The sequence below is a fragment of the Peromyscus californicus genome, unplaced genomic scaffold, assembly GCF_007827085.1.
Source record: "Peromyscus californicus insignis strain IS unplaced genomic scaffold, ASM782708v3 Scaffold_11__1_contigs__length_118956290, whole genome shotgun sequence".
NCBI classification, from domain to species: domain Eukaryota; kingdom Metazoa; phylum Chordata; class Mammalia; order Rodentia; family Cricetidae; genus Peromyscus; species Peromyscus californicus.
In genome coordinates, this window is record NW_026294402.1 from 113,708,491 (window position 1) to 113,729,916 (window position 21,426).

At 41.8% G+C, this 21,426-nt stretch overlaps 1 protein-coding gene across 3 annotated transcripts in view; it reads right to left on the reverse strand.

The window, feature by feature from the left end:
• Oxsr1 (oxidative stress responsive kinase 1) overlaps window positions 1-21,426 on the reverse strand; it is a 101,171-nt gene that overhangs the window by 25,969 nt on the left and 53,776 nt on the right. For all 3 annotated transcript variants that reach the window (XM_052723996.1, XM_052723988.1, XM_052724003.1), the window contains exons 5-8: window positions 9,146-9,201; window positions 7,986-8,095; window positions 5,567-5,668; window positions 3,925-4,058 (exon numbers count right to left, since the gene is read on the reverse strand). In XM_052723996.1, coding sequence (XP_052579956.1) covers window positions 3,925-4,058; window positions 5,567-5,668; window positions 7,986-8,095; window positions 9,146-9,201 — 402 coding nt within the window. The remainder of the gene's footprint in view (window positions 1-3,924; window positions 4,059-5,566; window positions 5,669-7,985; window positions 8,096-9,145; window positions 9,202-21,426) is intronic.

Sequence of the window (21,426 nt, forward strand, 5' to 3'; positions counted from 1 at the left end):
TACAAGAGATGCACAGCAGGGAGAAGAGACACCATCTGGAATCTCTAGTGTGAGTAGTCAAGGCTTCACAGCTACAAACTCTGCAGTTCTGTCTTTCCATGAGTAGATTGTTTCTGAGTCTCATGCAGCAAGGCTGCCCTCACGCTTGGCTTACCAGCCACAGCTGACCGCTCCCTTCCTCCTCCTCGTCCGCCCAAGTGTTAGGAGGCAGGCTCTTATCTCACTGTTACTCCTCCTCCATTCTCACCAGTCTCTCCCTGTAAGTCTACACATGTGCACACAAGCATTTGTGTGATTGTGTACATACAGACTGAACGTCCCATTTACTCCAGGTGTGATTTGCACAAGGCTAGTTAACCTCTGATTTCTGTTTCTTCATTTGTAAAATAGAGAAAGGAAAAGTACTGTCCTGGTGAGAGTACTGTGAAAATTAAATGAGATGGTGTACGTGCTTTAAATGTTTAGGACAGTGCTTGGGACTTAACCAGCTGATAGTTTTTGTTGTTGGTGTTATGTTTTCTTTCATTCTTCTGTTTAATGGGTTTACTAAGGGTTGAGTTTTATGTTGTTTGATCTTAAATAACGTTTAATTCTAGTTCTCAAATTGGAATGCATTTTCTATACTTCTCAGAGATTTAAAAAATATCTATTTTGAAATAGTTTTGACTTATGGAAGAGTTGAAAAGATGGTACACTATTCCTTCACATCCTTCTCTAGCTTCATGAAGTTAGCCTTTGACATGATCAAATTATAATTATCAAGAAATAACTAAAGCATTAACACTAGGACAATCTTTCTAACTAGACACTACAGATTTCATTTGGATTTCTTCAGTTTCCCATGGTGCCCTTTTCTGTCAAAGCCCCTGTGGCATACCTGTCACATCTAGTCTCCATGTCCAATCAATCTCTTCTAATCAGCCAGGTTTTTCAATTTCTTCTTTGCTTGATACTTCTGATAAATACAGATATTCTATAGCATATTTCTCAACTTGGAGCTCTTTGCTACTTTCTCATTATAAACTGGAATTATGGAATGGGTGAAGAAGGCTTCACAGGCAATGACCTTTCTTACTGCATCATTGTCCAAGGTTCATTATGCTGTGCCCTTGATCATCTAGTGGATCTTTCTTTATACCTTATTCAATCAGGAGCAAATTATAGCCCAGCCCATACAAGGGGAATCCATTGTTTTACATTTTAACTGAACCTTCCCATTCTAGAAGTCTTGCTTGATTCTTTGGTCATAATCAGACTTTCCCTATGGTTTTGATTTATGGTTTTAATAAATTTAAAGATTTATAATCTTTTCAGCTACCACTGCATTATGAAACTTCCTGAAGAACTAAAGCTATCGTGTCTGCCAACTCTAGTTCATGGTGCAGTGTCACCATGTGTGCCGCAGCTTGAATGGCTGACAGCAGCTTGAGTGGAGTGTTGTTCCCAGGAGCCGGAGACCTGGATTTGCTGGTGTTCTCTGAGTGCACTTCTGAAACCTTGCAGCCCCAAATGAGGCTGCCTGATGACAGTACTTCAATGCTTACACCCTAGGAGGTGCAGCGTATGCATCTACTGTGGAGAGTGCAAATTCAGACTCAACCCGTCAAAATAAAGTCAAAACAATGAGGAGAGATGTTGGTGCCTCTTGGCAATGACCAGTTTTTATTCTGTTTATCATCTCACTGAGAAGGGAGGGAGGCTTCTTGTGTGTATGTGATGTACATAGATACACAAGAGGCAAACATTCATATGTATAAACTAAAAATAAATATGTATAAAAAAAGAGGAGGGGGCTGGAGAGATGGCTCAGAGGTTAAGAGCACTGACTGCTCTTCCAGAGGTCCTGAGTTCAACTCCCAGCAACCACATGGTGGCTCACAACCATCTATAATGAGATCTGGTGCCCTCTTCTGGTCATACATGCTATACAAAATAAATAAATAAATCTTAAAAAAAAAAAAAAAGAATGCCTGGCTCAAATAAATAAATGGAATTGAAAACTAAAATAAAAAAAAAATAAAAAAAAAAAAAAAAGAGGAGGAAGATGATCCTATCTTTATATAGGAACTCAGCTGAAAATCTCCTCCAGGTGGACCCAAGGTCCTAATTCCAAAAGTCACAGCACCGGATTCAGAAAGCCAGCCTAGCAGGATACTGGAGTGAGTGGTGTTCCACTGGAGGGAGCCACTGGATTAGTTCAGGACTCTTCTGTAATTTACGGATTCTTCGCTATTTCTGGCACCTAAGGATCTTTTAAGTTTGATGGATTTTTATCTGTTACTTCTAGGTATTTGTAACAAAGGAATCTGTTCTTTTTGTCGGCTAGCTTGGCAGAAACAAAGGTATTCCTATCAATTTTAGCCACTGCTGAGAAACAGAAAAAAATTCTAAAAACATACACATGAACTTTTCTGCTGTTTTTCTTACCCTTTCTAATATTTCCAACAGTAAATTCTGAAGCCCCATTACATATACTAGACACATGATCAAGGATGTCAAAGTCTTTTATTTTTGTCGACCTTTAGAGAAAACAAAATTAAACAACTTTTAGTACTAAGAAACTTGTGGAATATACAGTCGTCCTGTGGTATCCCAGGAGAATTGTTTCCAGAAAATTGTATCCCTTTGCCAATACCAAAACTCTGATGCTCAATCCCCTGTATTGACATGGACCAGTATCTGCGTAGGACCCACACAATCCTCCCGCACTTTCACCACCTCCAGCTTAACTAGGGCAGCGCTATCCTGCCAATTCAATGCCAACAGCTGTTATACTGCGTTGCTCAGAGAATGAGGACAAAGAAGAGGCGGATGATGCTGAGTGCTGATATAATTGGATCAGAGTACATGGGTCCACAGGTAGATGAACCTGCAGATGTGTGTGTGGGGGGGTGGATATGGGAAGCTGATGTATACACACACAAACAGAAACTAAGATACAGTGGGGATGCAGCCCCAAGTTACAAATGATGAGCTTTAAATTCAAGTTCTACCTTTGAGACTAGAGATCTGAGTGACCTTAAAACAGAAGGCTCCACTCAGTGATCTCACCTACAAATGCTGTTCAAAAGCAACACACACACTAAATACCCTTAGTTAAGAGCCTGCTACTTACCACTGACTGTGTCTAAAGCAGACAAGGAAACTATTTTAAATTGTGTTTACTAAAATCTTTCCAACATGGAAAGTACAATTATTTGGCACGAAATATAAATGTGTTATGTTAAAGCTCTTTTGCTATTAAACTGTAAATGGCAATTATATTTTAAGTGCAAGTTGGAAAAAGAAAAACTTCCCGGCCCTGGTGGCACATAACTTTAATCCCAGCACTCAGGAGGCAGAGGCAGGCAGATCTCTGTGAGTTTGAGGCCAGTTTGGTTTACAGAGCGAGTTCCAGGACAGGCTCCAAAGCTACACAGAGAAACCCTGTCTCAAAAAAAAAAAAAAAAAAAAAAAGTAAAAAGAAAAACTTTCCCATTAACATGGCATTTTACTAATACAGAATTCACAATATATAATTTCATAGTTAATTTGCTTTTTGGTTTCTCTGTGTATCCTTGGCTGTCCTGGAACTCACTCTGTAGCCAGGCTGGCCTAGAACTCACAGAAATCCACTTGCTTCTGCCTCCTAAGTGCTGGGATTAAACGTGTGCACCACCACCACCCGGCTCATAATTTCATAGTTTTAAGAAATTAATCAAGATCTGAACCATCAAGATATACAATATACTTAAAAGAACACAGAAATCAACTCAGTCCCTTCCAATCTTATAAAATAGCCTTTATAAATGTTTCCAAAGTTTGTATTTCATTCATTTTAAGAATACACACATAATTCCACATATACATACACATGTAAAATTTAGGGTTTCCCACATTGTTTATGTATCAAAAAGAGACACGTCACATTTTCTAATATCTTACCTTTTTTCTGGATCCTTTTGAAGGCACAGTGAAATCATTTTCCTAAATGATTTTCCATACTTTTTCAGCATTTCTTTATCTTGAACACCAGTTTCCAAAGAAGGAGGATCGTTCTGGAGTGTCAGCATTAAAACCTGCAAGAATTTTCAATACAGTATGAACTTCTAAGGAGTTTTTAATATGGATGAAAGTTGACTATAGGGGCTGGAGAGCCGGCTGAGCCGGCAGAGTCGGCAGAGTGCTTGCTGCACTACAAGCAGAAGGAAGGACCTGAATTTAACCCTTCAGAAGTCACATAAAAACGCCGGGTATGTGGTCCACGCCTGTAATCCCAGCTGGGGAGCGGGAGGAGCTCCTTGCGGTTTGCTGGCCAGCCAGTCCAGCCATACTGTCAAGTTCCAGTTTCAGGGAGAAACCTTATCTCAAAATATAAGGTGAAGAGTGACTGACAATAACCTGTGGTCTCTAAAAGCTCACACGCAGATATACATGCACACATACACGTTAACACCTAAGAGGGATTTTAAGGGTTGGGGATATAGCTCAGGGGATATACGTACTTGTCTAGCATGTGTGAGACCCTGAGCCCAACACCAAGCACCACAAGGAATAGAGTGGTTGTTTAGAACCCAAGGTTTTCATGTGTACTGGACATTAGTTAAGAGCTATAGATGGATGGATTCGTACCCAACCTGCCCACAAGTGCCCACTGTCAACATTGCTATTATATCCTTTAGTTAAAATCCTTTATTCACGTCCCCAGCTCTAATTCTTCTACTTTCAACCTACTATAAAAACAAAACATCAAAGCCACAGCAAAAGAAATATATGTGCGGCCGTTAGCTTGTCCAGTACTTGACCTGTCCTCCCTTGACTTTACATAGTGTGGACCCTTTTCTTCCAGAAACTTCTATACAGAAATCACCCATTCAGACATTTAGTTCCCATTCTTCCTGCCTCCCTGCAACCTGGGACGTCTTAGCTATTCTGTCACCAGAGGCTACGAGAGGCAGATGGGCAGAGAAACCACAGTTGGATAACAGACCAAACCGCAGTGAGACCAGGGCAGCAGTTCTGTGTTCACAGCACAGCAAGACGACTGTAATCCACCAGTTCACTCGGAATTCTATGAGGAACTACATAAAGAGTTCAAAGACTCTGAACCCAAGGAAAAAGAGTTTGTAGATGGCGAAGAAAACATCATGAACGTCTGTAACTTGACTGCACATCCAAAAATGGTTTATCCTGGGTTTGATCCATATATAACACCAAGTAAAAATGGCTAGGTTGGTAATTTTATTGGAAAGATTATATTTTGCTACAACACACATACAAAATCTAGGAAAATAAATAACTACAGGTATAACTGGCAAATGTCAAAGGCTTGGAAAAAGGGGCTGGAGAGATGGGTCGGCAGTTAGGAGCACTGAATGTTCTTCCAGAGGGCCCGGGTTCAACTTCCAGAACCTACATGACGGCTCACAATTGTCTGTAACTTCGGTTGTAACTTCGGTTCTAGGGGACCCAACGCCTTCACACAAGACATACATGCGGGCAAAACACCAAAGCACATTAAAAAAAAAAAAGCTGTGAAAAGTAACTGGGACTTGAGCTGGAATAATACTTTGAATATGAGCCTCACCTTCATTGGTGGATATTTATGATAAGGAGCTGCCCCTGTGGCCAGTTCAATCGCTGTGATTCCAAAACTCCAGATATCAGCTTTAAAATCATAACCTCTAACCTGAAGGAGTTGGAGGGAGGGGCAGAGAGAGAGAGAGAAAGAGAGAAATGTGCACAATTACTTTAACCAGACTAAAACACTTACAAAAGTTTCCAGGATGTCATGAAAAATTAAAGTGTTCATAAGCTTTGGCAGGTTGTTTCTTTTTTTGTTTTGTTTGGTTTTTTTTTGGGAGGGGGGTTTCGTTTTGAGAGGTTTCTCTGTATATCCCAGGCTAGCCTTGAATTTTTGATTCTCCTGCCTCAGCCTAAGCACTGGGATTGTAAATGTGCACTACCACAATGTGTTCATAAACCTTAAACCAGTAAACTGTTAACTATTATAATCACTGAAAAGAATGTTATAGTCAATTACTAGCAGTGCTTATTAATTCTGCATGAAAATATGGAAAAATAGTCATAAAACAAAAATATGAAACTATCATTAAGTGTGATATAATTAAAAGGTGTGCTCTATTTACAAAACAAACAAACAAACGGACAAAATGGGAGCAAAGACTTTACATAGCCCTGTCTTTTATTTTAAAATTCCAGGACACCTTTTTTCTTCTTTTCTTCCTTGTCTTTCCTTCCCTTTATTTCCTGTCTCTCTCCTCCTGGGGTTTTTGTTTTTGTTTTAAGACAAGATCACATTAGGCAGGCCAGACTGGAATTCTCCATCCTGCCTCAGTCCCCAGAGTGATGGGATTAAAAAAATGTGCTACCATACCCAGGTATTTTATCATTATTCCTACAATTGAGAAAAGTTATATAGGGACTGTGGATTTTTGTACGTCGTTGGTATGAACAGGCTATCACATTTCTCACATTTATACTACCATCATCAAGACTTAAATTCAGTCATCAGTATGTGTGCTGTCCTGCCTTCAGGTAAAACAGGAAGGCCTCTAATGACCCAAAGGCAAGCTCCCTGCATGGACAATATTTCAACATGCTTCTCTACTAAACAGACCAGGGGAAGCCCCTGCTTAACTGAGAAGAAGATTAAAGCCCTGCCACATCCTCTATCCCAGGAAAACTAATGAATGCTCATATTCATTCCTATCCCCCTCTGACCCTACCTTTCTCCACAGCCTGTGTTTGTTCATTCTGTTCCTATGCACAGCCTCTTATGACCTTGTTGGCCTGTAGAGCCCTCCTTCCACAGGCTGTGTAGTAATACATCTAAGACACTCATGAAAAACTCCCATATAGTATTGAAAGATACCTGGAGTCTTGAGAAATAAGGCTGATTTGCATATAATTTAGGAATCTTTTACAGGTGTTAGTACTGATAAGTGAGCCGGGTAATGGTGGTGCACGCCTTTAATCCCAGCACTCGGGAGGCAGGGCCAAGAGGATCTCTGTGAGTTCGAGGCCAGCCTGATCTACAGAGCAAGATCCAAGACAGGCACCAAAACTACACAGAGAAACCCTGTCTTGAAAAACTAAAAAATAAAATAAAAAAAGAACATCAAGTGAATACACGCACTAAAGAAGAAAAGAGCCCAGAAAATGACCTTAGGAAACAATGTCTTCTTTTCTTTGAAACAGTGTCCAGGTCTAGTCCAGGCTGGCCTCAACCTCACATCCTCCAGTTCCAGCCTGTGCCTGGATACCATGTGTACTCTACCACATCCTATTGGAAAACTCAAGAGTAGACAGAGCCAGGCCTGGTGGCCAACATCATCCGAGCAGGAGGATCTCTGAGTTGAGGACAGCCTGGTCCACAAATCAAGTTCCAGGACAGCAGGGCTGCACAAAGAAAGCCTGTCTTGAAAAATAAAACAAAACACAAACAAAGGAGTAGATGGCCTAGAGGCCAGAGGAACAGCCTGATGAGCAGGAGAAAACTGAAGAAGGAAATCAGGCTGAAGCATGAATAATCTCAAACACCATGAGGAAGAAAAGAGAGAAGCACTCAGAAATAAGCACTGGGTTTAAGAGTGCTCACTGGAACATGATGAGACAAAGGACAAGAGACTGTAGTGAGTGATCTGAGGTGCAGTGGGAAATGGAAAAGAGCCCCAGCAAGAAAACTATAAGCTAAACAACTAGGTCATTTAGTCTGTACTAAAATAGGTATTTTTCATTGTTTTATTTTCTTACTACTTGATTGTCTTTGGTATAGTCTTAAGTTCCTGAGGTCCTATGTAAAGATCTATCTTTTGTTTGTCTGTTTTGTACTGTGATACTATCTTTCCTTAGACCAAGGTCTTAACCAATCAATGGAAACACACATTTCATGCAGCCAACCTTGTCTACTGAACAAATATAAACACTACTGAGGTTTCCTAACCAAATCCTGAACCATTTCCAAAAGACGAAACTCACAGTACCTGCTCCATAACTTCGGGTGCCATCCAGCACGGGGTGCCGACGAACGTCTTCCGCACTTTGTTTCTGGTAATGTCACCACCAGTCGCTAAAAAAGCACTAACACCGAAGTCTGGAACAGAACAGACGGCATTTGTGATGGTTGGAAGAGGAAGGAGCTCCCACAGGCTCATGAATTCAGGCTCGTTGTCAACTGTTGGGCTTTGAGAAGTGATAGCTTCTGTTCCATATAATCAACGGACTGATCCCTGTAGTCAGAATATGATAACACTTGGGGAGATGGTGTAGAGGTTGAGCCCACTAAGAGGAAATGAGTCAATGTTCCACAAAGACTCCTTCTTACTTCAGCTTCCAGAGAGTCATGAACAGCTTCCTGCTCTGACATGCTCTTTCTCTGCCTCCCTCAGGGTAAGGTTAGGACCCAAATCAAAGGGTCTAATGAGCCCTAGATTGAAACCCATGAACCCACAGATTCAGAGAAAATACAATTGAAACCACAACTGTAAAAGCATTAACATCCAGAATATACAAAAACAAAATCTACATTCCAAGGCTAAAGAGTCAGAAGCCAATCAATACAGGCTACAAAGAGATTTTGTCTCTAATAATAATAATAACAACAACAACAACAATAATTCTACAATTCACCGGGTGGTGGTGGTGCATACCTTTAATCCCAGCACTCGGGAGGCAGAGCCAGGAGGATCTCTATGAGTTTGAGGCCAGCCTGGTCTACAGAGTGAGATCCAGGACAGACACCAAAACTACACAGAGAAACCCTGTCTTGGGGGGGGGGGGGGGGGGGATTCTATAATTCAGCAACAACAAAAATCGCATTAAAAAAAAAGGCACAGGACTTCACCTAAGAAAAGCAAATGGACAATATAAACATGAAAAGATGCTCAACATAGCTGACCACTAGGCAAGTATAATCAAAACCATGAGAGAGACATTAAACTAGCATGAGGACCTAAGTCTGGATCCCCAGCACCCATACAAATGCTAGACAGGCAGAGTAGCCGCTTCTATGAGTGCTCAGGATGCAGGGACAAAAGGTCTCAGAGGCAAAGTAGCAACAAATGTGAAACCACATACCTGCATGCATTCATGCATGACACACACACACTCCAACAAAAGGAAACTAAGTCATGGTAATCATTACCTGCGATCTGTACAGAGCCATCTTCTCCTAGGAGAATATTTCCAGCTTTGACATCTCTTCAAGGAAAAAAAAAATACCATCAACATTTGTTCTTTAAAATAGCACTATTTAAGAAGCATCTGTTTATTTACAAAATATTAGCACTATTTAAATATTTTGTTTTATATTAGAGTATTAAAGTCAATAGTAATTTTTAAAGTTTTAGCTATTTATATTATAATCCAAACATTAAAAAGAAAACTTTAATAGGGAACATAACTTTTTATACCACCTAGAAAACTTAAGCTCATTAAATATTCTTTTTTTTCTTTTTCTTTTCTTTTTCCTTTCCAAGGCAGGGTTTCTCTGTGTAGCTTTGGAGTCTATCCTGGAACTCACTCTGTAGACCAGGCTGGCCTCAAACTCACAGAGATCTGCCTGGCTCTGCATCCCAAGTGCTGGGATTAAAGGCATGTGCCACCAGTGCCCGGCTCATTAAATATTCTTGACTGGGATGATAATGGCCAAAGAAAGTGACTCTCATCTATCCTCACCTAATTCTTATTGCTGAAACATAAATTTTTTTCTATACAAACTACATGCTAAAAAACAATGGATCATTCTCTTCCAAGTTCCTCAACCCTCAGTTCTTACTTTCTAACTGATTAATGAGTACATATTTGAAAACAGATACTACTGTACACTTACAAAATAAAACAAAATTACTCAGAACTGGATATTTTTTCACTGTGAACCACATATAACAATTCTAGTAAAACAGGGATACATGCTTTTTATCTAAAAAAATAAACAATGCCAAGTATAGTGGGACACAGCTTGAATCCCAGCACTCTGGACCGTAGTAGACTGCACATAACCCTGTCTTTCATTTTCCAAATTCTATGACACTTTTTTGGTCATAGTTTGGGTAAAAACTAAGGGAATCTGAATAGGCTCTATGTATGTGAGAGGTGCAGTAAAGAAACCTTCCTGGCACTCTATGATTGGGGGCAGGTTATTGTTGGTAAGAGAGAGAACACCCAGAGGCATCTGGAAGAATCTGGAGCAGAGAGAAAAAGAAACAGACTGGACATGGCCAGTAAGTTTGAGACTATCCTGGTCTACATAGAGCACTGCAAGCCAGCCAGACTCTGTCTCAAAAACCACAAAACAAAATCTTGATCCTGCACAAAGGAACACACAAAGAAAGAGAAAGCAACTCAGCATGGCAATTCTTTTTGTAAAAACAGTGCACCAAAACCCAAACCAGGCTAGCAAGTACATTCAGCCAGACTGCTTCCATCTTTTATCCCTGACATTAGTGATGACTATGTCTCACTCCATTGGTGGGAGCTACACTTTACAATCTAACTTGACTGGCTAATTGATGCAAAAGGAAAGATGGTTCAGGAAATGTGAATTGTTTCAGGCTAAAAAGAACCTTAACTACCTTTGGTAAGAAAAAGAGTTTCTCACAAACCCAATGAAGAAGAGTACAATTTGACCACTACTTCCTCTACCCCCTTTCCTACCTGTCCTATAGTACTTGCAGAGTTTACTAGATGGCTGTACTTCTATGTCTCCCCATTTCACCATAAGCTATATTTGATCTGCATAATAATGCACTACCTCTTGCATCTGCAGTAATCAATCATCCAATCATCAAGTAGATTCAATAAACTACATAGAGGACTGCAGGAAGACAAGGCTCAAACCAGCTGTCAAGGCCTGCACATAACATACTTCCTTATGAGCCAACCTGGAGTCTGCCTGAGGCCCTAGCCACAGGCGCTGTCAGAGGTCCTGACTGTGCCTAGCCAACGAGGGGCAAGCATGCAATGTCACCAGATCTGGACGCAGCCTGGGTGCTGGGAGAGGGTATAAAAGGCTTTCCTCGTCACTGAATAAGTGAGTCTGCTGTTTGCCTTTCATATGACTCCCAGTGTCTGTATCGTTGATGCCACACCTTCTCACCCCCTCCCTCAAAAGAGCCATTAGGACCCAGCAACAGAGGACTACCTACCTGGTATTTTTTTTTCCTCACAAGTATGAGGAGGGGTATGGCAAGCAGGGTTGAAAATGAAATACTAACCAAATGTTGCCTCCAACCCCAGTTTCTACCACCTACATTCTGTTCCAGATGTTAGAGTTATAAACTAAATATACTGCAGTCAAAGAATAGGAATGACCTAATTATTCATCAGTAGGTTGTTATGGAATATTAGTTTAAGATGTGTTACATTTGTTTATGCTGTGGAATATGTGTTTAATGAAGCAAAGATGTGTTGCATTCTTTTATGTTGCAATTGTTAACTCTGTGAAGCTGTGTTACTTTGTCTAAAACACCTGATTAGTCTAATAAAGAGCTGACCAGCCAATGGCGAGCCAGGAGAAAAGGATAGGCAGGGCTTGTGGGCAGAAAGAATAAATAGGAGAAAAAAGGAAGAGAAGGAACATGAAAAAAGAGGAGAGGAGGACACCAGGGGCCAACTACACAGCCACACAGCCAGCCACAGAGTAAGAAGGAAAGAAAGACACATAGAATAGAGAAAGGTAAAAGCCCAGAGGCAGAAGGTAGACAGGATAATTTAAGAAAAGCTGGCTAGAAACAAGCCAAGCGAATGTCGGGCATTCATAAGTAAGAATAAGTCTCTGTGTATTTATTTGGGAGCTGGGTGGTGGGCCCCCAAAGAGTAAAGAGTAAAAAAAAAATAAAAAACTACAGTAGGTCACCAGTGAAGAATCTATTTGTATATGCCAGTGAATACACAAGCTTATAGAAAATAACCCAAATATAATCCTGTTTCTTCATTTATTTATAAAATGTATATGGGGGTTTTGTCTGAATGTATGCATGTGTACCATGTGTTTGCCTGGTACTCAAGAAGGTTGGAAGAGGGCACTGAAACCCATGGAACTGAAGTCAGAGATGGTTGTTAGCCTCCATGTAGGTGCTGGGAACTGAACCTATATCCTCTACAGGAATAGCCAGTGCTCTTGACCACTAAGCTGATTCTCCAGCCCTTGTTTAGTTTTGAAGAGCTTTACTGTGTAACCCAAGCTAGTCTTTATCTCAAGATCCTGTTGCCTCAGTAGCCCAAGTATGTGGAATTATAGGTGTGCTTTAAATATATTCTGAAGAGGGAAGAGAAAAGCTTCATATAATGTAACTTTTTTGCTTAAAAAACAGAATAGTGCTGGGCAGTGGTGGCACATGCCTTTAACCCCAGCACTCAGGAAGCAGAGGCAGGTTTTGAGTTTGTGGCCAGCCTGGTCTACAGAGTGAATGCCAGAACAGACCAGGGCTACACAGAGAAACTCTGTCTTAGAAAAACCAAGGGGAGAAGAAAACAGAATCAGAGATTTGTGTGTGTGTGTGTGTGTGTGTGTGTGTGTGTGTGTGTGTGTGTGTACACATACATATTCACATATGTGTATATTGGCATAAAATGCTTCTCAAAGGAGTCATAAGAAAATGGCAAGAAGTTGTATTCTTTGAACCAGAGCATTAGGATTTTTTTTGGGGGGGGGGTTCTAATGCTTTACATAAAAAATTGAAAAGAAAATACAAGTTCCCACACACTCATTATTAACACCTTACTTCAGTGTGGTACTTTTGTTAAAATTAATGAGCCCAGATTAAGACATCATTAGCTCAAGACTACAGTGCTAGGTCTCAGGCAGTGTGTATGTCCAGAAATGAGCCCAAGCTGGACTAAAGGATTTCTGGTGGCTAGATGAAAGCCAGCATTCCTCAGGAACTTGTGAGATGGGTCACTTGGTTTGCCTCTAGCAGAAGGGGTAGAAGGCTTTCCACTGACATACACCTGTGGTTGCATATCAAAGCCCATGCAGGCCTCCAGACTCCCTCAGAGCCTTTTCACACATACTTGTTGTATGTCTCAAAGCCCCACACTAGCTTCCTGGCCCTTCTCACCTCCCTGACTTCTGCACTAAGGCAAACCCCCCCACCCCAGGCTGCTCCAGATCCCTGCTACTCTCATGACTGTCACTCTTGCTATTGTCCCTTCTCTTGAAGATAGCCCTGGCCATGTCCAGTCTGTTTCTTTTTCTCTCTGCTCCAGATTCTTCCAGATGCCTCTGGCTGTTCTCTCTCTTACCAACAATAACCCGCCCCCAATCATAGAGTGCCAGGAAGGTTTCTTTACTGCACCCCTCACATACACAGGGCCTATTCAGATTCCCTTAGTTTTTACCAAATGTTCCTTTCTAGCCCAGGAGTCTACCCAGATAAGCAAATTACATTTAGCTGCCAGGTCTCCTTAGGCTCTCCACAGTGACAATTTCTGACTATCCTTGCTTTTGGTGACCTCGCCAGTTTTGAGGGATAATGGTCAAGTGTTCTCTATGATACCCTTCCAATGGAATGTATATGACATTTCTCATGTCATACAAAAGCCATTCTTATCATACCACACCAAAGGTAAATATACAGTGTTAACATAATTTAGTCTGATAGAATTGAGAAGATCAATTTTTTTCTATCCACCAATTTGAGCTGCTTGAAGGCAGAAGTCATATAGAGGTATCACCTATTTAGGTAAGGCTATTAAGCTTTTGTGTTTCATAAGGCACTAATCCATCTTCCAGCAGAGCCTTAGGTTAAGCAACTATTTCCCTTTCAAACTAAGAGTACAATCCATAGAACAAGTTTCAGGTTTAAAAGTAAACCAATGCCATGGCTCACTGAGCACTCAAAACACCAGGCTTCTCACATGGAACAAGACAAGGGACTTCTCAAGGAAGAGATCTGCAACCAGGTATCCGGATACCAATACAGTTCTCAGGGGGGGAAAAAACCTTGTTTGTTGTTGGTTTTCAAGACAGGGTTTCTCTGTGTAGCCCTGGCTGTCCTGGAACTCACTCTGTAGACTAAGCTGGCCTGGAACTCAGAGATCAGTTTGCCTCTGCCTCCTGAGTGCTGGCACTAAAGGTATGCGCCACCACTGAGCTAAAGAACTTGTCTTACTCTGTCTCAAACTATTCTAAGCAATCCTGCAGCCCCGGGGCTGACTCTCTTATTTACTTTTGCATAGCAGGAATACTGGATATGTTTTTCCCTGCTCACTGCCATTTCTCACATGCCATTGTTACCCAAAGTTACAAGTTCCTCCTAAAACTAAAAGCAATGCAATAGACATATTTGGCTTTCTCCACAGTGAAGAACACAAGTTTGTGGGAAATTTGACAAGGGGTTAATAGAAACAATGAATCACAACCACGGCTAGAAGTACACTACATTAGACATGTAGCTCAAGTTTTTCTGGTCTTGTTTGGCTTCCACGGCCCTGCAGCCACTTGGACCCAAGTAAACACACAGAGGCTTATATTAATTAAAACTGCTCAGCCATTAGCTCAGGCTAACATTTGAGTAGGCCTTGCATTTAAATTAACCCATATTTCTTATTTATGTTTAGTTATGTGGCTTGGTACCTTTTTTCAGTTTTATCTTTACATATTGTTTCCTCTGTGTCTGGCTGGCTGACTCAGCCTTTCTGTTCCCAGAATTCTCCTCTCTCCTTGCCCCACCTATACTTTTTGTCTGGCTACTGGCCAATCAGTGTTTTATTTATCAACCAATCAGAGCCACATATACTCATTCACAGCATACAGAAAGACATCCACAGCACTCAGCATACAGAACGATATCCACAGCACAAACACCTTACAGACATGTAGCACTTTTGTTAAGCTAATCTCTTTGCAGGGAAAATTACTGGGGCATATTGAGAGAAAAGATTAAATAAGCACCATGTCCACCCAAATCAGAATCTCTGAAGTCAGTGTTAGTCAGCTGTGGTGGTTTGAATAGGAATGACCCCATAGACTCAGGCATGTGAATGCTTGACCCATAGGGAGTGGACTACTAGGTGTCTTGCATATCAGGTGTGGCCTTGCTGGGGCAATGTGTCACTGTGGGGTGGGCTCTGAGGTTTCAGATGCTCAAACTAGGCCTAGTGTCACTTTCACCTCTGCTGCCTGTGGATCAAGATACAGAACTCTCAGCTCCTTCTCCAGTACCATGTCTGCCTGCACGCCCCCACGTTTTCCACCTGATAATGGACTAAACCTCTGAAACTGTAAGCTAGTCCCAGTTAAATGTTTTCCTTTATTAGAGTTGTCATGGTCATGGTGTCTCATCACAGCAATAGAAACCCTAACTAAGATATCAACTAAGAACCACCACATTCTGGAACCGGTGACCCAGTGCTTACAACCCAGACCAGTCATAACTAATGGCCACCACAGCCACTGTCCGTGTTTTCCCTACGTACATGCTCCATACACCCCTTTATAAATAAGGCCCACCATCATGACCTGGTCTGTCTCTGTTCTCCATCCCCACTCAGAGGCAGCCATTTTGTGCCCACCCCTCCCCCCAGTAAATCTCTTGCCTGAGATCTCTTGCATGGTGTGATTTTTGTGGCATTCCTTGGCCCTGATCATCAAGATACTCTTTTGTCGAAAAACCCTTTCAGTCAGCCTGAGCACAGGGATGCAAATCTTTGATCCTAGTCATCAGGAAGCAGAGACAGGTAGATCTCTGTGAGTTCAAGGCTAGCCTGCCCTATATAAACAAGTTCCAGGCCAGTCAGGGCTGCATACTGAGACCCTGTCTCAATGCAAAAAAAAAAAAAGACCTGAAAAGTCTAGTGAGGCAAACAGGGTAGGAAACCTGACATAGAGACCTGCAGTAACAACTGCACTGGACACACAGAAGAAAAGCCAACTACTAAACATCTACCTCTGCTTCCCAATTCAACCTTCTCCTAGACCTGACTAGTGTATTTCAGAACTACTTACGGAAATCTACACTACTCAGGACTTCTTCTGGCTGCTCTAAGAGCACTGGTTCTCAACCTGTGGGTCACAACCGCTTGGGGGAGGGGGGTGTCAAACAAGCTTTCACAAAAGTCTCCTAAGACCAATGTAAAACACAAATATTTACCTTACATAACATTTACATTATGTAACAGTAGCAAAATTACAGTTATGAAGTACCAATGAAAATAATTGTATGGTTAGGGTCACCATGACACAAAGAACTGTATTAAAGGGTCATAGCAGTAGGAAGGTTGAGAACCACTGACTCAGAATTACCTGGGGAGCCTTTAGAAATCCCACTGCCCGGGCTTTATCCCAAACCAATGAAATGAATTTCCTGCAGTAGACCCAGATAGCAATACTTTCTAGAGTTTCCCATGAGATTCTGCTATGTCTTAAAGACTGAGAGTCAGGGCTGGAGAAATGGCTCAACTATTAAGAGCACTTACTGATCTTCCACAGGACCCAAGTACAGTTCCCAGCACCAGTAACTTCAGTTCCAGGGGAACCAATACCCCTTCTGGCTGTCACATACACATAACAGACACTCATACACATGAATAAAAATAACTGTTAAAACATTTTTTTAAAACATAATGGTCTAAAAAAAAAAGAAATAAAAAGTAAATAAAAGAAAAAATTAACAGTCCATGATTTGTAGCACATGTGAAAAAATATATCATTCTAAATAATACAGAAAGCTATACATAGAAAGCAGGGGCACCTGTCAGTGTAACAGAGGCCTTGATCAGACACCTTTCCCTAGTACACTCTAGGGAACACAGGTATATATGGGAAGACACAGGGAAAGACACAGAAATACAAACAGACTCAAAGAAAACCGAGGCAGAGAGAAATTTTTTGAATGAATTTAATCTCTATCTGTTGAGATTATGCTTCAAAAGTGAAGGAAAAAAAGATTTTTCTCAAAAAGAAATTTAAGAAAATCTGTAGTCAGTAGAGCTCTTGTGAGAAATGTTAAAAGTATTCCAGAAAACCCTAGAAGGCTCACAAGCCAGGAGTGAATAAGAAAAAGCCCCGTTCAAAACATGCTAGCAGGCAAGGAGTGACACCCTAGATGTCCACAGACCCCAAAGAGATGTGCCTGAACACACACACACACACACACACACACACACACACACACACACACACACACATACACACACACACTTTTAAAAAATGTTCTTCAGAGAGAAAAATGATATAAGTCAGAAACTCAAGCCTACATTAAGAAAGAAGAGTGTCCATGTGGAGCTCACCCACACAGAACTTTAGACTGCCCTATTCTGCATGACTGTACATCGAGCTGTTCCATGCAACATACCTCTGAAAGTGACCTGAAAGCAGGTTGGTCACTGCAGGTAACCTGTACCAGCCTTAGAATGCTAGGTTCAATGTCAGCACCAGAAAAAAAAAAAAGGTTACTACTCGTTAAAAAGTCATGTGAAATTTCTCAGAACTGGGGGGGGGGGGGGGGGAGGGGGGAGGGAGGGAGAGAGAGAAAATTCTCTCCCTCAGAGATTTTTCCTAGGAATATCTTTGAAGTGTGGGGCTCCTGTTTTTAGGATAATCTCATGGAAGAAATATACAAAATCTAAGAGTAGGTCTATTTGAAAAATCTTAAAAATCGCCCTCACTACTGCACATATTTGATGAAAACAATCATTTCAGTGCTCTGGAAATCAACCTTAGAAACATGCTTGGAAAACTGAATCATATCAGATAGAAAAGTGGGACCCTAGGTGATCTGGCCCAGGACCAGATCCAGATCCAGTTCCAGCTGTGTGGCAGTTATACTAGAGCACACAGACCACTGTGGATGAAAGGTCCTAGAAAGAAGCTACGCCTTCTACTCAAGTTTCCACAAGGCTGATTATCTGATTGCAACTTCAAAGACTGTGGAGAGGTCAGAATGTTGTAGGTCCACAGCAACTCAAGTGTATCTTGGGCTATCTTCAGCCCCCCTGTTAGCCTGCCCCACCCTATCCACCTCTGCTTGATCTAGCATTCTTGTGACTATCAGGTGAGCCTTTTGAAATGTATTGACTTAGCAGAGCATTAGCTCCCACCAACCACAGCCTAAAGGTTCATCAGACAGCATTGGAGACTGGAGAAGAGGTTTCTGCCTTAGCTGTAATCACCTACCTGATGTTTCCAACAACGTATTCAAAAAGTGTCTTGATTTATGACCTTCTTTGTGTCTATGAAATTGCTGCTCATTGGAACATGGAATTTGGGGTAACCTAATTCTGTGTTCCTGGGCCATGGGCACTCACATTTTAGTGAGCTCCAAAATAAACAGTTTCTTATTCCCTCTGAGGCGAGAACTATTTTTGTGTGGTCCACCTCATGCTGAGTGATCCATCTCTAGCCAGAGATCTTCAGACTCATCTGAGCAGAAGTGGGGGCAGCACCCTACACAGTGACACTACTAACAGAGGCCACCTTCTGAGGCTGGCCATCAGGAGAGGACAGACACTGACTACCACCTGTGGCTGCAGTCCAACTAGAAACAAAGACATTGAAGACAGCTTGCTCAATCGACACAGAGCCTTTGCTGTACTACACTTTCACCAACTGAAAGGATGTGCCCAAAGAGCAAAGGAGACTTCAAGAGCCTGGTCAGAAAGTGCTGTCCTGCACCACCACCCCAGGCTTCTGAAAAGATATACTCTAACATCCACAGGAAGCACCAAGGTCCTGGAGGCTACTGCTATTTGAGTATGACCTCTACCCATTCATCAGACTGCAAAATAAAAAGAACGCAAACCAAGGCCAAGAGAAGCAGACACACTGGAAGAGGGGAAGGGAAGAAGGCAGTGAGGGTGAGTGAAAGAGAACAGGCAAGCGAAGGGAAAAAGGAGGGGGAAAGGGTGCAAGGATTACTGACTATTCTACTAGAAGAGTTCATTCTACTAGAAGCAGATTTACGATGGCAGAACAATCTTTAAATTTCAAGACAGAATTATCAGTCTAAAGGACAGACAAGAAAAATCAGCAGTGCCTTCAGAAATCTGAGAGGAAAGCAAGCATGTCAACAAACATGAAGTAACAGCCAACAAAAGGAAACAGAAAAGGAAAAAAATTAATCTACAAATTCAAAACAGAAGGAAGAAAGGAAGGAAGGAAGGAAGGAAGGAAGGAAGGAAGGAAGGAAGGAAGGAAGGAAGGAAGGAAGGAAGGAATCACACACACAAAACAATGTGTATATCCAACAGCAATATAGTAAAACTGTTAAAACCCAAACCCAGCCGGGCGGTGGTGGCGCACACCTTTAATCCCAGCACTCGGGAGGCAGAGCCAGGCGGATCTCTGTGAGTTCGAGGCCAGCCTGGTCTACAGAGTGAGATCCAGGAAAGGCGCAAAGCTACACAGAGAAACCCTGTCTCGAAAAACCAAAACCAAAACCAAAACCAAACAAACAAACAAACAAAAAAAAAAAAAACCCAAACCCAAAGGGGGGAATATGCTGAGAGCAGCAAGAGAAAAAGAACGTGTGCAGGGGCATGGGAGTTTAGAGCTAACGCTGCCTTAGCATCGGCACCACGGGGGCCTCAAGTTAATGAGATGCACTGCAAGTACTACAGTCGAAAAGCAATCGAATGAACAAACCTTGTGAGGCAAGAATTCTACGTGTGCACAACTGTTTTTCAACCATGAAGGCCAAGGGCTGACAGATGTCTCAGTGGTTAAGAGCCATCTACTTCTACTCTTGGCAGAGGACCCACAATCAAGTGGTCCACACGTCCCTGTAACTCCAGTTCCAGGGACTATGACACCCTCTTCATATACCAGGCAAGCACACAGTGTACAAACCTACGTGCAGATGCTCACATATACACATAAAACAAAAAAATCAATTTTTTAAAACACCCTCTTGTTGAAGATGCCATACACTGTGGTTGCAGGGCATGGAGAAGTCAAGTGGGAACTGAGGGGAAGTCGCCTCCCTCCTGGATAGCTTTCACAGTGACACAACACTTATGCAGGCTGCTGGAGAATGTCACTGTTAGCTTTGGGTGTCAACCTGACACAAACTAAAGTCACCTGAAAAAGGAACCTCAAGCCAAGAATTGTCTATGAGGAATTTTATTCCTTGCTAACAGTCAACTATGGGCAGTGCCATCCTTAGGCATGTGGCCTGCCTGGGCTGTATAAGAAAGCCAGCTGAGCATAGAAGTAAGCAGCATTCTCCCATGGCTACTGCTTAAAGTTCCTGCATGGGCCTGTAAGTCAAACCCCACCATACTACACGTTGCTTTTGGTCATGGTATTTGTCAGAGCAAGAGAAAGCAAACTAAAACACAGAAAAAAAAAATCAACAGTCTTACTCAGCTATGAACTCTCGCAGGCAAGATCTGTCAACTGATACAATAATGGCATGACAGCTGTGGAGTAAGCAACTGCTATCTGACTGGATTTGATATCCTCTCCACAGAAGAAATCATGCCTGGTACTATAAACCTGGTCAACAGCCCATGGTCTAGTCACAGGCCCTAAATAGGAACCTTACTTTCTTAAATGGACAATACTATCAAACTGCCTTCTGAATATTCATTTATATTTATATCCACAGATTAGTGCTGCTCTGAGTCTTGGTCAGAGAAGTTCCTGGATGCAGTGGATTACTGTTAATACAGAAACTCCTAAGTGGTCGAAATGCTGAGAATCAATGACTGTACATCCTCAACCCTAAAGGGGATGTCCATATCGCCATCTCCAAGACTCAGGAAGAGTCAGGAAGAGGAGGCAGAAGGACTACCAAAGCCAGAGTGCTGTCAGACATTATACTCTGGACAAGACATGGCTGCTATGCCCATGAATTCACAACAGAAGTGGCTATCTACACAGGACAAGCCCCTCCAATCAATATTTCAGCATGGTTGCAGAGGGGCTGATAAGGTCTCACTCCTCCCTGATGGCTTATAAGCAATTAATGATTCCAGGGAGAGGGAGAGTCACATTCCTGAGTAGTACAGCCACTGGTAACTGCCCTCCCTGAAGTGAATAATCCCCTAACTATGCTCAAGCAAGCTAGCCAGCCTAATTAACTGCACACACTCAAAACAGACATGGGAGCAGGAGGGGACTTGTTGGAAAAGTGGTCAGGTGAAAGGGGGTGAGAGGATAATGGGGTAGGAAGAGTATCAAAGCAGTATCGCATACATGTATGAAACTGTGAAAGAATAAATTAAATTAAATAAAAAAGACTGATTTTCCCAAATAATCTCAACTGTTCCCAAATGGATCTGACAATATGAAACACCTTTTTGACTGTTTCTGATGCTTTTCTCTGATATCTGAATTCAAGATGGTTGGATATTGCCTGACATGAATCAGGAAACAGATGGCATTTATGATTACAAGGTCATTTATTTAGATACACACATACATTCCATTAGAATTGTGATTTATTTATTTATTTATTTATTTGCTCGCTCTCAGGAAAATAG